The sequence below is a fragment of the Hylobates moloch genome, unplaced genomic scaffold (assembly GCF_009828535.3).
Source record: "Hylobates moloch isolate HMO894 unplaced genomic scaffold, HMol_V3 SCAFFOLD_17, whole genome shotgun sequence".
Taxonomy (NCBI): domain Eukaryota; kingdom Metazoa; phylum Chordata; class Mammalia; order Primates; family Hylobatidae; genus Hylobates; species Hylobates moloch.
Genome location: NW_026652292.1, coordinates 43,230,968 through 43,243,451, shown reverse-complemented (window position 1 = coordinate 43,243,451; position 12,484 = coordinate 43,230,968). Strand labels below are relative to the sequence as shown.

At 38.9% G+C, this 12,484-nt stretch overlaps 1 protein-coding gene across 4 annotated transcripts in view; it reads right to left on the bottom strand.

Annotated features, from left to right (window-relative positions):
* TEC (tec protein tyrosine kinase) overlaps positions 1-12,484 on the bottom strand; it is a 140,881-nt gene that overhangs the window by 4,619 nt on the left and 123,778 nt on the right. For all 4 annotated transcript variants that reach the window (XM_032135417.2, XM_058430044.1, XM_058430043.1 and 1 more), the window contains 6 exons: positions 10,853-10,932; positions 9,544-9,677; positions 5,934-6,008; positions 5,025-5,196; positions 4,692-4,908; positions 1,046-1,110 (listed from right to left, as the gene is read on the bottom strand). In XM_032135417.2, coding sequence (XP_031991308.1) covers positions 1,046-1,110; positions 4,692-4,908; positions 5,025-5,196; positions 5,934-6,008; positions 9,544-9,677; positions 10,853-10,932 — 743 coding nt within the window. The remainder of the gene's footprint in view (positions 1-1,045; positions 1,111-4,691; positions 4,909-5,024; positions 5,197-5,933; positions 6,009-9,543; positions 9,678-10,852; positions 10,933-12,484) is intronic.

Here is a 12,484-nt window from a genome sequence, read left to right as displayed (position 1 = left end):
TTATTTTCACCTACACTGGCTAATTCCTACCTTTTCGTCTCCAGTCAAATCTCCCTATCACAAAGAGGTCGTCCTGAACATCAGATCAAGTAGCCACCACCCTCACTCTTGCCCTGCATCATCATTCAGCACCACCCCAAATTATCTCTATTACAGGGATCAGTCAACTTTTCCGTAAAAGGCCAGATAACACATATTTCAGATCTGGCAGGCCATACAGTCCCCGTGACAACTACTTGACTCTGCATCTGTAGCGGGAAAACAGTCACAGGTAACACCTAAATGAATGAGCGAGGCTGTGTCTCAATCACACTATTTTTATGGACAGTGACATTGGAATTTCAGATTTTTTTTATATGTCATAATATTCTTTTCATTTTTTTCATCCATTTAAAAATGTGAAACGCAAATGAGGTGTGGGTCAGACTGACAGCCACAATTTACTAAGATCGACCCTGCTCGATCATGTAACTTTATCAGGTCTTCTGATTCACCCTCTTCCTCAATGTAAGCTGCATGCGGGCAAGGACTTGTAGGTCTTATTCTCTATATGGTTCAGCTTATCATTACGCCTGGCACAGAGCAGGCACCTGATTTTTTATGGGTGGATGTATGGATGAATGAATGGACAGACGGAGGGAGAAGAAGGAAAAAATAAACTAAATACCTTTAAAAGGAATTTTATAATACTATTAAATTATAAAAATTAAGAGAAGAAAAACACTGCAGACATGGACGTACTAAGAACCTCACCACCAAATATGTTTTTGCGAAAACAAAAGATTTATCACTTCTCGGCCTTTTGGCTAAGATCAAGTGAAAACAAAAGAGTCTAGAAATCTAATCCACACCAGGAAATATAGTGTATTTAACAGGCTATACTACCACCTAGTGGAGAGAATTGCTACCATCACAATATATACTTAATCTGAGAACCAGTTAACAAGATTTCCTTTCTGCTTCATCAGTGCAAATTATTCCCACACTCATTAATTCCACCAAAAAAATGCAAACATCACCTAAAACCACATATACTTGGACATACCTGGCCATTCCAAAATCAGATACTTTTACAACTCCCGCCTCACTTACTAGACAATTTCTGGCAGCCTGGAAAACAACATTATGATGATGTATTAGTTTAAACATTCTACCATTTAAATAGGAAAATGTAAGTTCTATTTATATTAAATTTAGCATAACCTAGTCAACATTTGCAGAGAGTGGAAACATCCTTTAATAAGTTGTTTTTACCCCTATGGAAGTATTTCCATTGTGTATTTGAAAAAATGAATAGAAAGGCAGGTCAGAAAGTTGTATTTGCGATAAGGCATTATTACATAATCTTTACCAATTTTTTTTTTTTTGAGACAGAGTCTGCCTCTGTCGCCCAGGCTGGAGTGCAGTGGCACAATCTTGGCTCACTGCAACCTCCACCTTCCAGTTTCAAGTGATTCTTCTGCCCCAGCCTCCAGAGTAGCTGGGATTACAGGCACCCACCACCACACCCAGCTAATTATTGTATTTGTTGGCCAGGCTGGTCTTGAACTCCTGACCTCATCCATCCACCTCGGCCTCCCCCAGTGTTAGGGTTATAGTCATGAGCAACCACACCGGCCAACTGTCATTCTTAAACAAGGGCTAATAGAAGGGTCAACTCACTTTTCTCCCTCCCAGACCTGTTCTTATTAAACTATCCAATTTTCTTACTGACAATGAGAACATCTCTTGGAGTCCTTAATCCGGTTCTCACAACCATCAAAATGATGGGCAACCAATCTCTTATCCAATATTTCTGCTCAGTGATTGGTCACCTCATCCCAGTCAAAGAACAGGCTGGGTGCAGTGGCTCATGCCTGTAATCCCCACACTTTGGGAGACTGAGGCGGTTGGATAACTTGAGGTCAGGAGTTCGAGACCAGCCTGGCCAACATGACAAAACCCCGTCTCTACTAAAAATACAAAAAAAATTAGCCAAGTGTGGTGGCGCACAACTGTAGTCCCAGCTACCTAGGACTGGAGGCAGGAGAATTGCTTGAACCCGGGAGGTGGAGGTTGCAGTGAGCAGAGATCGTGCCACTGCACTCCAGCCTGGGCGACAGAGCAAGACTCTGTCTCAAAAAGAACAGCTATGTGTAAATACAGTTTGCTTTTTCATTTATGTTCCCAGTATATTATAACATGATGTACAAAATTGGTCAAAAACAATTGTGGATTATTTAATTTATATTTTCTTGCATGTTCTTCAAGGTTACAAGGTTCAAGAAAATAGTTTGATAGAAAGATGTGGTATTTCTCAGAAGGAAGACATGAATTTTTTTTAAATTTTTTAATTTTTTATTTTTGAGACAGTCTCGCTCTGTCACCAGGCTGGAGTCCAGTGGTGCGATCTTGGCTCACTGCAACCTCCACCTCCTGGGTTCAAGTGATTCTTCTGCCTCAGCCTCCCAAGTAGCTGGGACTACAGGCATCTGCCACCACGCCTGGCTAATTTTTTTTGTATTTTTAGTAGAGACGGGGTTTCACCATGTTTGCCAGGATGGTCTCGATCTCTTGACCTCGTGATCCGCCCTCCTCGGCCTCTAAAAGTGCTGGGACTACGGGCGTGAGCCACCACACCTGGCCGATAATATTTTTAATACCATAACCCACAGACCAAGATATGTTTTTCTTCCTGACTGTTCATAATTCTATTTTCTTTATGTGGCAATTCCACTTATATGAGGTTCCTTCTTGCTGAGTGCATTTTAAGAGTCTTATAAAGTGAGAGTTAATGTCCATTCCCTGGACTGCCTGCATCTTCCTATGAAAACACTTCACAACTCCACAATGCCTGCACTGGATGGCCAACAGGATTCTTTACCAAGGAGACAAGAGCATCCAAAGTTTCCCATAAGGGGTGACACAAACCTACCATAGTAATACCAATATCATAGGCACAGAAATATAAGAATCATTTTTGCCAAAACATCGTCTGTGTGGACAGGTGTAATCTGCCACACCCACGTAGATACTCAGTTGTTATCAGTTCTAGAAGGACATCTATTTTGTTCTTAGTTCTTAATTCACAAGTTTCAACTGACAGAGATGTTCTTTGTCATCCCTGACATAATGATAACAATAACTGATGTTATCTACAGCATGTCTATTTTACAAAGCCCTTTGCCCCAGTCAAATAATGTGACCTTTAAAACAGTCTTGGAAGCCAAACAACATTATAACCCCACAATTTACAGACACACAAACTGAATCTAAGATAAGGTTAAGTATCCCAAAATCTTCAATTCTCTAATATGTTTTAATTCTAGAGAGCATAGCATAGTAGTTAAGTAGGGACTTTAGAGCCAACTCCCTGGGTTCAAATCCTGGCTCTACAATTTACTTGCCCATTGGAAGTTATTTTATCCTATTTGCACCTCAGTTTCCTCATCTGTAAAAAAGGAAAAATAAGAAAATCTACTTCCCAGAATTATGATTAAACAAGTTTATTTGTAAAATACTTATCAGAACAATGTCTGTCTAAGGTGACTGTTAACTTTAAAAAATGTTTTGCTAAGGCCGGGTGCAGTGGCTCACACCTGTAATCCTAGCACTTGGGAGGCTGAGGCAGGCAGATTGCTTAAGCTCAAGAGTTCGAGACCAGTCTGAGCAACATGGCAAAACCCCATGTCTACAAAAATTAGCCAGGCATGGTGGCACATGCTTATAGTCTCAGCTACTTGGAGGCTGAGGCAGGAGGATCGCTTGAACCCGGGAGGTTGAGGCTGCAGTGAGCCAAGACTGCGCCACTGCACTCCAGCCTGAAAGACACAGTGAGACCTGTCTCAAAGGAAAAAAAAATTTTTTGAAAGTTTTTCTGCTTTCTAAAAGAAATGTGTCCATGCTTTATCACTAGAAAGCTAAAACTAAAATATGGGAGAAAGTCCGAAATGAAAATTACACTCTTCTTGGTGAAAGAATTATTTTCAGGGGACAGACAGTGCTACTGATATGCTGAAAACAGACATTTTCAGCTGATTATTTTCAGGGGACAGACAGCGCTACTCATATGCTGAAAGCATTTGTAAAGAACAGGTAGAGAAGAAAAACAGAAGGAAAAGAAGAATGGAGGAGAGAGTGAGAACAGGTGAGAAGGGAAAAATTGTCTCCATCATAATAATTTAGAACCGGTAACAGATTTCTTTTTCTGGTATTTTGAGAAGTTAACATGAACCTCCATGTTTTCCCAGTGATTTGGGAGGTTTTTTTAAAATCCAAAGGATTTCTCTTATAGTTTCTGTTTATAGTGTGTGAGGTGGAAAAGAACTTAGGATCTAGTTAGAAAGTCAAGGCCAACCCCAACTTCCCTATGTATCACAGTAGGCAAGCCTTTTCACTTCCCCGAAGCTAATTTTCTCATCTGTACAAGAGTGACGGTAAGAGAATCCACTGTGAGTAGCTATCTCATGGGATTCTTATGGAGATCAAAAAATTAAAACATGGAAACTTGCTTGGAGATATTAACTAGGTAAATCATTAGACTGAATAAAGATCTTTCCTTTAAAATTACAGGGCAAGTTAAATTTACCAACTTTAAAAATAACGGTGAAAGATTGTTAAGAACAAAAATTGGCTATTTTTTGCACATTTGCTGAGCCAGTGTTAACAAAGGAATTCAGCCAATGAGTGGGAATATGGGTGGCCCGGGTTACCAGATCTCTGTGGATGAAGCTGTTTCTCTCCAGATACTCCATCCCTTCACACACATCCTGACACATGCTCAGCAGCACGTCTCTACTGAAATGACCTTGTCTCTGTCGGAGGAAATTCAGAAGGCAGCCCCTTTCCATGAACTCGGTAACAATGTATATCGGTTTCTGCTGGGTGCATACACCATAAAGCTGCACTAACTTCGGGTGTGTCAGTTTCCTGGGAAGGAAGACATACATATATGTAGTTACTATAGGAAAAGAAACTACCAAGTTTTTGGTGAGGGACCACTTTTTAATACAAAAAGGTGAGCCAGAAAGATGATAGCAACTTACATCATCACTTTAGCTTCTTCTATAAAGTCCTCCTCGCACATCGCACCTTCCCGAATAGCTTTGATTGCGACTTTGTACTGGGCTCGCCATTTGCCAAGCCTCACAACTCCAAACAGTCCACTTCCCAGTTCCCTCATAAAGGTCAGTTCTGAAGGGTTAATCTCCCATTTCTCTGCAGGACAGAAAGGGAAAGCGTTCATATTTAAAAAGGAAAACGTAGCATGAATCAGAGAGGGGAAAAAGAACCTATAACCAAGATCAACCTCAAAATTACAGGATAACACTGTAATAATTCCTGGTAAAACACAGAACAGACTTGAAACCTGCATCTGAACTGCCAAAGGTGGGGAGGATGAATCCCTTCTAACCAACGTGAAATGAAGAAGGCAAGGCAATTCTGCATAACAAGCTAATAATAATATAGCCTGAAAGTTAAAGGTACTTTTGTCAAACAAATACTTCCTTCTTTACCACTCTTCCTTCTCAGGTTTTTTTTTTTTTCTTTTTCAATTCCATCAAGTTGGAAATAATCTAATCTGCTGTTTTAAAGGCTTTTGCCAGAAGCAACAAAGACAATTAAGTTGGAAGCTTTCTTTCTTACCTCCATCCTTACTCACGTTCTTGTAACCAATAAAGCTTGTGAGAACCACCAAGGGCTTTGATTTATTTTAGATGTTGACATGATAATGCTTATTTTCCACTGACAGAAAGTTTTCTATGGAATTATGAATAATGATGAAAATAGAATACCTAGGCTGCTATGGTCTTAAGTATAATTATCTAAAAACCTATACTGTAAACTTATAAAAACAGTTCCAGTATATGAAATAGTACACATCCAAATTCATCTTATGACAATGGATTCTTTTCAAGGAAAATTAGCTCATGCAACCACAAAATAAGAGTTACCATAGCTGAATCCTGCAGTGGTGGGTGCATTCTTCCCTTTCACACTAACTGGGTACCGAAGCCGGGTGACAAGTCCTAATAATCAAAGAAAGCGTTGCAGTCAAACTCATTCATAATCATTCTGCTTAGTCACATGTTACAGGAAACTCACTTAGAAAATTCATCATTTATTGAGTTCATGTCCTTTGTAGGGACATGGATGAAACTGGAAACCGTCATTCTCAGTAAACTATCGCAAGGACAAAAAACCAAACACCGCATGTTCTCACTCATAGGTGGGAATTGAACAATGAGAACTCATGGACACAGGAAGGGGAACATCACACTCTGGGGACTGTTGTGGGGTGGGGGGAGGGGGGAGGGACAGCATTAGGAGATATACCTAATGCTAAATGACGAGTTAATGGGTGCAGCACACCAACATGGCACATGTATACATATGGAACAAACCTGCACATTGTGCACATGTACCCTAAAACCTAAAGTATAATAATAAAAATAAAATAAAATAAATAAATAATAATAAATAAAATTAATCTTAAACATAAAAAAAGAAAATCATCATTTATTCATTTACTGCTCATCCTCTGTGTGTACATACAACACTGTGCTATATGCTTTTATTCACTCGACAAACATTTTCTTTTAAATACTAGTGTTTAACAGGCACCATGCTAGCTTTCTCTTTCTTCAAATATTTTAAAGGATGTTAAAAGGTTTCTAACAGTTATTTCGTGTTCTTTTCCAATATGAGAGCTGAACTATGAAAGGGAATTATATTAGTCTGCTAAAAATGAAAGTTATTCACCTGACATGACTCAGTATTAGCAATCTTAGCATAAAAATTGGGCTCTAGGATAGCAACAACTGGGAATACCAACTACTGGAAATCAGTGTGGATCTTTTAACCCGAGTCGCATACAGCACTAAATAAGAAACAGGAGGTGTCTCTTCCATAAACACCCATAGCACTCTGTATTTCCTCTACTACAAGATATCTCAAAGCAATTTAAAATCGTTATGTACTTCTCTGTCTCCTCGCAAGTGGTAGGGTCTGGGAAAATCAGGATCAGTGACTACCCCTAGTCCACCACAGTCTCCCCAAAGCCTGGCTCTGTTTCTGGCATGCAGTAGGCACTTGATACATGTTTGTTGAATGAATTGAGATGATGGTGAAAAATAAAACTTATATAGGAACACGGAAGAAAAAATTAGGGAGCAAAAACACCAAAAAAGAAAACAACAGAATGAGATATAAATGGATATGAAATCAGTTCCTGAAATGTTAAACACAGAGTTACCATATGACGCAGCATACCCATAACTAGGTGAATACCCAAAAGAAATGAAAACATATTTCCACGCAAAAACTGGTACACAACTGTTTACAGAAGCGTTCATAAGAGAACAAATGTGGAAACAACCCAAATGTCCATCAACTGATGAATAATAAACAAAATCCATACAATGAATTATTTGTATACCTGGCCACAAACCAATTTCTAACAATGTGTTCAGGAAGTCCATCACCGCAATAAACATTAATGGTAATTTACATTGCCTAGAATCCCTGGTGATATTGTCAGCAATTTTTTCCCTTAACATCATTGTATCTATAGTTCGTACATATCTAGGCTGTGTCTTGGCTTCCATAAGTAAGTGAAGCATGACTTTCTAATACAACAGGTGGATGGTAAGAAAATCCCCCTATATTCGGAGATAGAGGGGTTGATCCTGTCTCACCATTTAGCACTATTATACTCAATATGAAACTGTTATTTTATTTAAGAGTTAAATGTAGATTTGTATGCTGGCCTGAGAACCTAAGCATTCCACAAATATTGTGTTAGGCTCTGGGTTGTAACTCAATAATAGGTAGAAGTTATTGTGCAATTACTATGTGTCAAGCCCTGTTCATTTTGTTTATATTATCTGATTATTTCAATAAACTCGTGATGTATGTTTTTAAAAAACGGAATGGAATACATCTACATACTACAACATGACAACGTCAAAAACAGTTAAGTCAGAGAAGCTAGTCACGGAAGACCACATATTCTATAATTCCATTTATATGAAATGTCCAGAATAGGCAAATCTATAAGAGAGACAGAAAGTAGGTTAATGGTTGCCTGGGGCTGGGCTGGTGAAGGGGGATGGGATGACAATTATTTGATACAAGATTTCTTCTTGGGATGATGACAATGTTCTTTAAAAAAATTAGATTATGCTGATAGTTGGCACAACTCTGTAAATATGCTAAAAACCACTGAATTGTATACTTTAAATGGGTGAGCTTTATAGTATGTAAATTTTATCTAAATAACCGTTATTATCTGAAAAAAAAGTGAACAGTCACAAAATAATAGGCCTTGCAAAGGGTGCCTTCAACAAAATTTCAAAATTTTTCATAAGTTGGGTGAAACACTGGGCTATCCCTGCCCAGTTACATTTTTAAAGTCAAAGGCTGGAAATCTTTCTATATAATCCTGTGGAAGTTTAATTTTCATGAATGTGGTTTCTGTTATTTTTTGGTATTCAGTTTGTTCCCACTCTGGTGGTAAGTGCACCAGAGATTCAAGATGGTTAACTTGTGGGACATGATTACTCTAGTCTCTGGAAACCTATAGCATAGGACTGAATCCTGGCTTACCTGGCATCTTCTGTGACTATTCTGAAATAGACATATCTTGGACTTTAGTATCAAGGACATATATACCACATAAATGTGAACTTTCTCAACTTTTAAGTTCAGGGTTACAAGTGCAACTTCGTTACATGGGTAAACTTATGTCATGGGGGTCTGTTGTACAGATTATTCATCACCCAGGTATTAAGCCTAGTACCCATTAGTTGTTTTTCCTGATCCTCTCCCTCCTCCCAACCTCCACCCTCCAAAAGACTCCAATGTGTGTTGTTCCCCTCTATGTGTCCATGTATTCCTATTATTTAGCTTCCACTTATAAGACAGACCATGTGGTATTTGGTTTTCTGTTCCTGTGTTAGTTAGCTAAGGATAATGGCCTCCAGCTCCATCCATGTCCCTGCAAAGGACATGATCTCATTCTTTTACGGCTTCACAGATTCCATGGTGTACATGTACCAGATTTTCTTTATCCTGTCTATCACTGATGGACATTCAGGTTGATTCCATGTCTTTGCTATTATGAATAGTGCTGTAGTGAACACCCACATGCATGTGTCTTTATAATAGAATGATTTATATTCCTTTGGGTACATACCCAGTAATGGGATTGCTGGGTTGAATGGTGTTTCTGTCTTCAGGTCTTTGAGGAATCATCACACTGTCTTCCACAATGGCAGAACTAATTTACACCCCTACCAACAGTGTATAAATGTAGTGTGAACATTTACGATATACCACTGGAATAACTCATGTCCTAAGGTCAAGACAGAGCTTTTTATAAAACTTGGTATTATTTCTCATTTTTCTTTGTATATATCATTCCTTTAATATGTAGTAATTTTAAATCAACCACATTCTACAATGAACTAACTATAAAATAAAACTGCTCAAGGAATTAGCCACAGTATCTGATCCTTTTAATCACTACCTTATATTTGAAGTAGGTTTTCACAGCTCACTTACCTGCTGCATTGTGCTTATGATATTCAATAATCTCAGGAATGGAGCCGAAAGCATGTTTTTCAGCTAGGTAATACTTCTTTGGAGATGTTGTTGTTTCCTTTATATGATAATGCCTGAAACCCGATGAACCTTCTCTAGAACAAAAATCAAAATGTGTCAGAACCAAGTTGAAATAATAGAACTTCATTCTTAAGATGTTTTCTACAAGGGCAACCACAGTGTCTCTCCATATGATCCCGTCTATTCCTGGCACAAGTTTTACTTTCTCCTTGTTCTTCTTAGCTTCGTCTTTCATATTAGCGTGTCAAAGTTTTTCAAGTGCTCACTGAAAACATACTTGGCCCTTTGTATATGATTTTGAAAGAGAACATTTATGAATTCCCTTTAACAACAGTTGGAAGTCTTTAAATAGCTATTAGCAGCTACTGCTTTTTGTTCCTGCTGTTACATAAACTTACAAATGTCTAGAACACTTAAATCGCCAATAGTGAATAAATTAGACTTTTAAATATTCAACTTGAGGTACCTTTCTAGAGCACAGATCTTCTCTAGTCCTCTCTTGCTAAAAATACTTTCAAGGTGACTCCTGTTGCTCTTAGGGTAAAGCTCAGACTCACTGACGTTGACGTGAACTTGCCTCTGCTTCAACTCTCAGGCTTCTCTCTCCTCCCTTCACTCTGTGCTCCCATTCTACCACGCAGCTACAACATACTTTTCAGTGCCTTGAACTCACCATATACTCTCTCCCCTCTAGGTCCAGGCAATTTCCTGGGTCAGAAACACTCCGTCCCCTCCCTCCAAGTTTTTCCTGCTCACCTATCAGGTCTCAGCCTGGATGTCACTTGGGAGAGCGTTCATGACTAACTCAAGATGTGCCTGGGCTGTGTACCATCCCCCATCCCCAAACCCGCCACACACACACATTACCCTCCCACATGGCACTTACTACCATCACTGTCTGTTACTGGGCTGCAGCATCTACTAACCTACTGGTGGGCAGAGTCTCTGCTTCCTTTGCTCATGTTTTTATCCTTAGTGACCGGCACGGTTCACTATAAATGTTTGTTGAATGTTACTAAAGTTATTATAGCCATACTCAACAAATACATATGAAAAACTATAGGGAAAATTACTGAAAATATAAATACAAAAAACAGTATATACACTTTAGAAATCAAGTTCAGGTTTTCTTTTTAATGGTGAAATGCTGCATATTTTTATGAAAATTAGGAATCCATATAAACTACATAGGAAGTTCATGCAAAAACTCTAAATTACATATAAAAAAAAAAATGGCAGGATTACTCACCCTCCAAACTTGGTATAAAGGGAGACTGTGTACAAGCCTGGTTGACTGGAATCTCTTACCATAAAACTGCCTTCTTTATCCTAAAATCCAAGTTCAGAAAAAAATTTTTTTACTCCAATTACTAATAGCACTGCCATGGAGAAGACTGAAGAACCTAATATTATAATTTGATGATTATTATTCTTTCCCAGAAAATCTGCTTTGAAGAAGCACAACTTACCAGTAGGGCCCCTTGTTTTCTCCCACCCACATGACTTTGTACCTCAAATTACTGCGCTAGGAGAGTAGTTAAAGAAATCACACTCAATTCCCCACAATCACAAATCCTCACGAATGGTGAGACATTTCAATCAGATAATCTCTCAAGTGCCCTTCCAGAACTGAGAGACAAGATTTTGCAATTCCTGTAAGACCTGGACGTGTAGGAAAACTGTCATGGAAAAATGTATTTCTTAATGATTGGGTTTCATTTCATACATTTTTTTATTTGTTATAAGCTTTGATTCCTGACTCAGTATGATTTTCAATCCACACTGAATTTTCCTAAAAGTGTCTCAGTGCTTTTTATAAGAATGAATTTAAAAATTCTTAATTCTCTAGAAGTTGAAGTTAAATACCAGTCTTTTTTTTTTTTTTTTTGGAGACAGAGTCTCACACTGTTGCCCAGGCTGGAGTGCAGTGGCGCTCACCACAATCTCCATTTCCCGGGTTCAAGCAATTCTCCTGCCTCAGCCTCCCAAGTAGCTGGAATTACAGGCATGCAACACCATGTCCAGCTAATTTTTGTATTTTCAGTAGAGACAGGGTTTCACCATGTTGGCCAGCTTGGTTTCGAACTTCTGACCTCCAGTGATCCACCCGCCTTGATGTCCCAAAGTGCTGGGATTACAGGCATAAGCCAACACACCCAGCCAAATATCAGCTTTTACAAAAGGAGAGATGGAGGCACAAGTAACTTAAACAGAGAAAATCAATAGTTGGAAACAATGCTAAAGGACTAAAGGTCAAATCTTTCTCAGGTTCCAAGCTGAACAGCAAGAAACAGACCCTACGAACCTCAAATACCTCTCTGTCCAGTAACACTACCATCGATCTCTGGTATTTAAATTGCTTTAAGATGAAAAGTGTGCCCTTTATTACTTGAAAAATAAAACAAATTGTACTCTTCTTGATAGGAAAAACAATGGAATCAAATAAGGCTCCACAAAAATATGGTAACAATTAGGGATAATAATTGTAACTGGTCAGTAAAAAGTACAATAGAGGCCGGGCACGGTGGCTCATGCCTGTAATCCCAGCACCTTGGGAGGCCGAGGCAGGCAGATCAGTTGAGGTTGGGAGTTCAAGACTAGCCTGGCCAACATGGCAGAACCCCATCTCTACTAGAAATACCCCATCTTTACTAAATATTAGCCAGGCATGGTGGTGCGCGCCTGTAATCTCAGCTACTCGGGAGGCTGAGGCAGGAGAATAGCTTGAACCCCGGAGGCAGAGGTTGCAGTAAGCTGAGATCACACCACTGCACTCCAGCCTGGGCGACAGAGAGAGATACTATCATAAATAAATACATACATACATACAGTCTAACAGCAACCCACTTATTTATTGAAAATTTATTCTGTTCTAATGTTC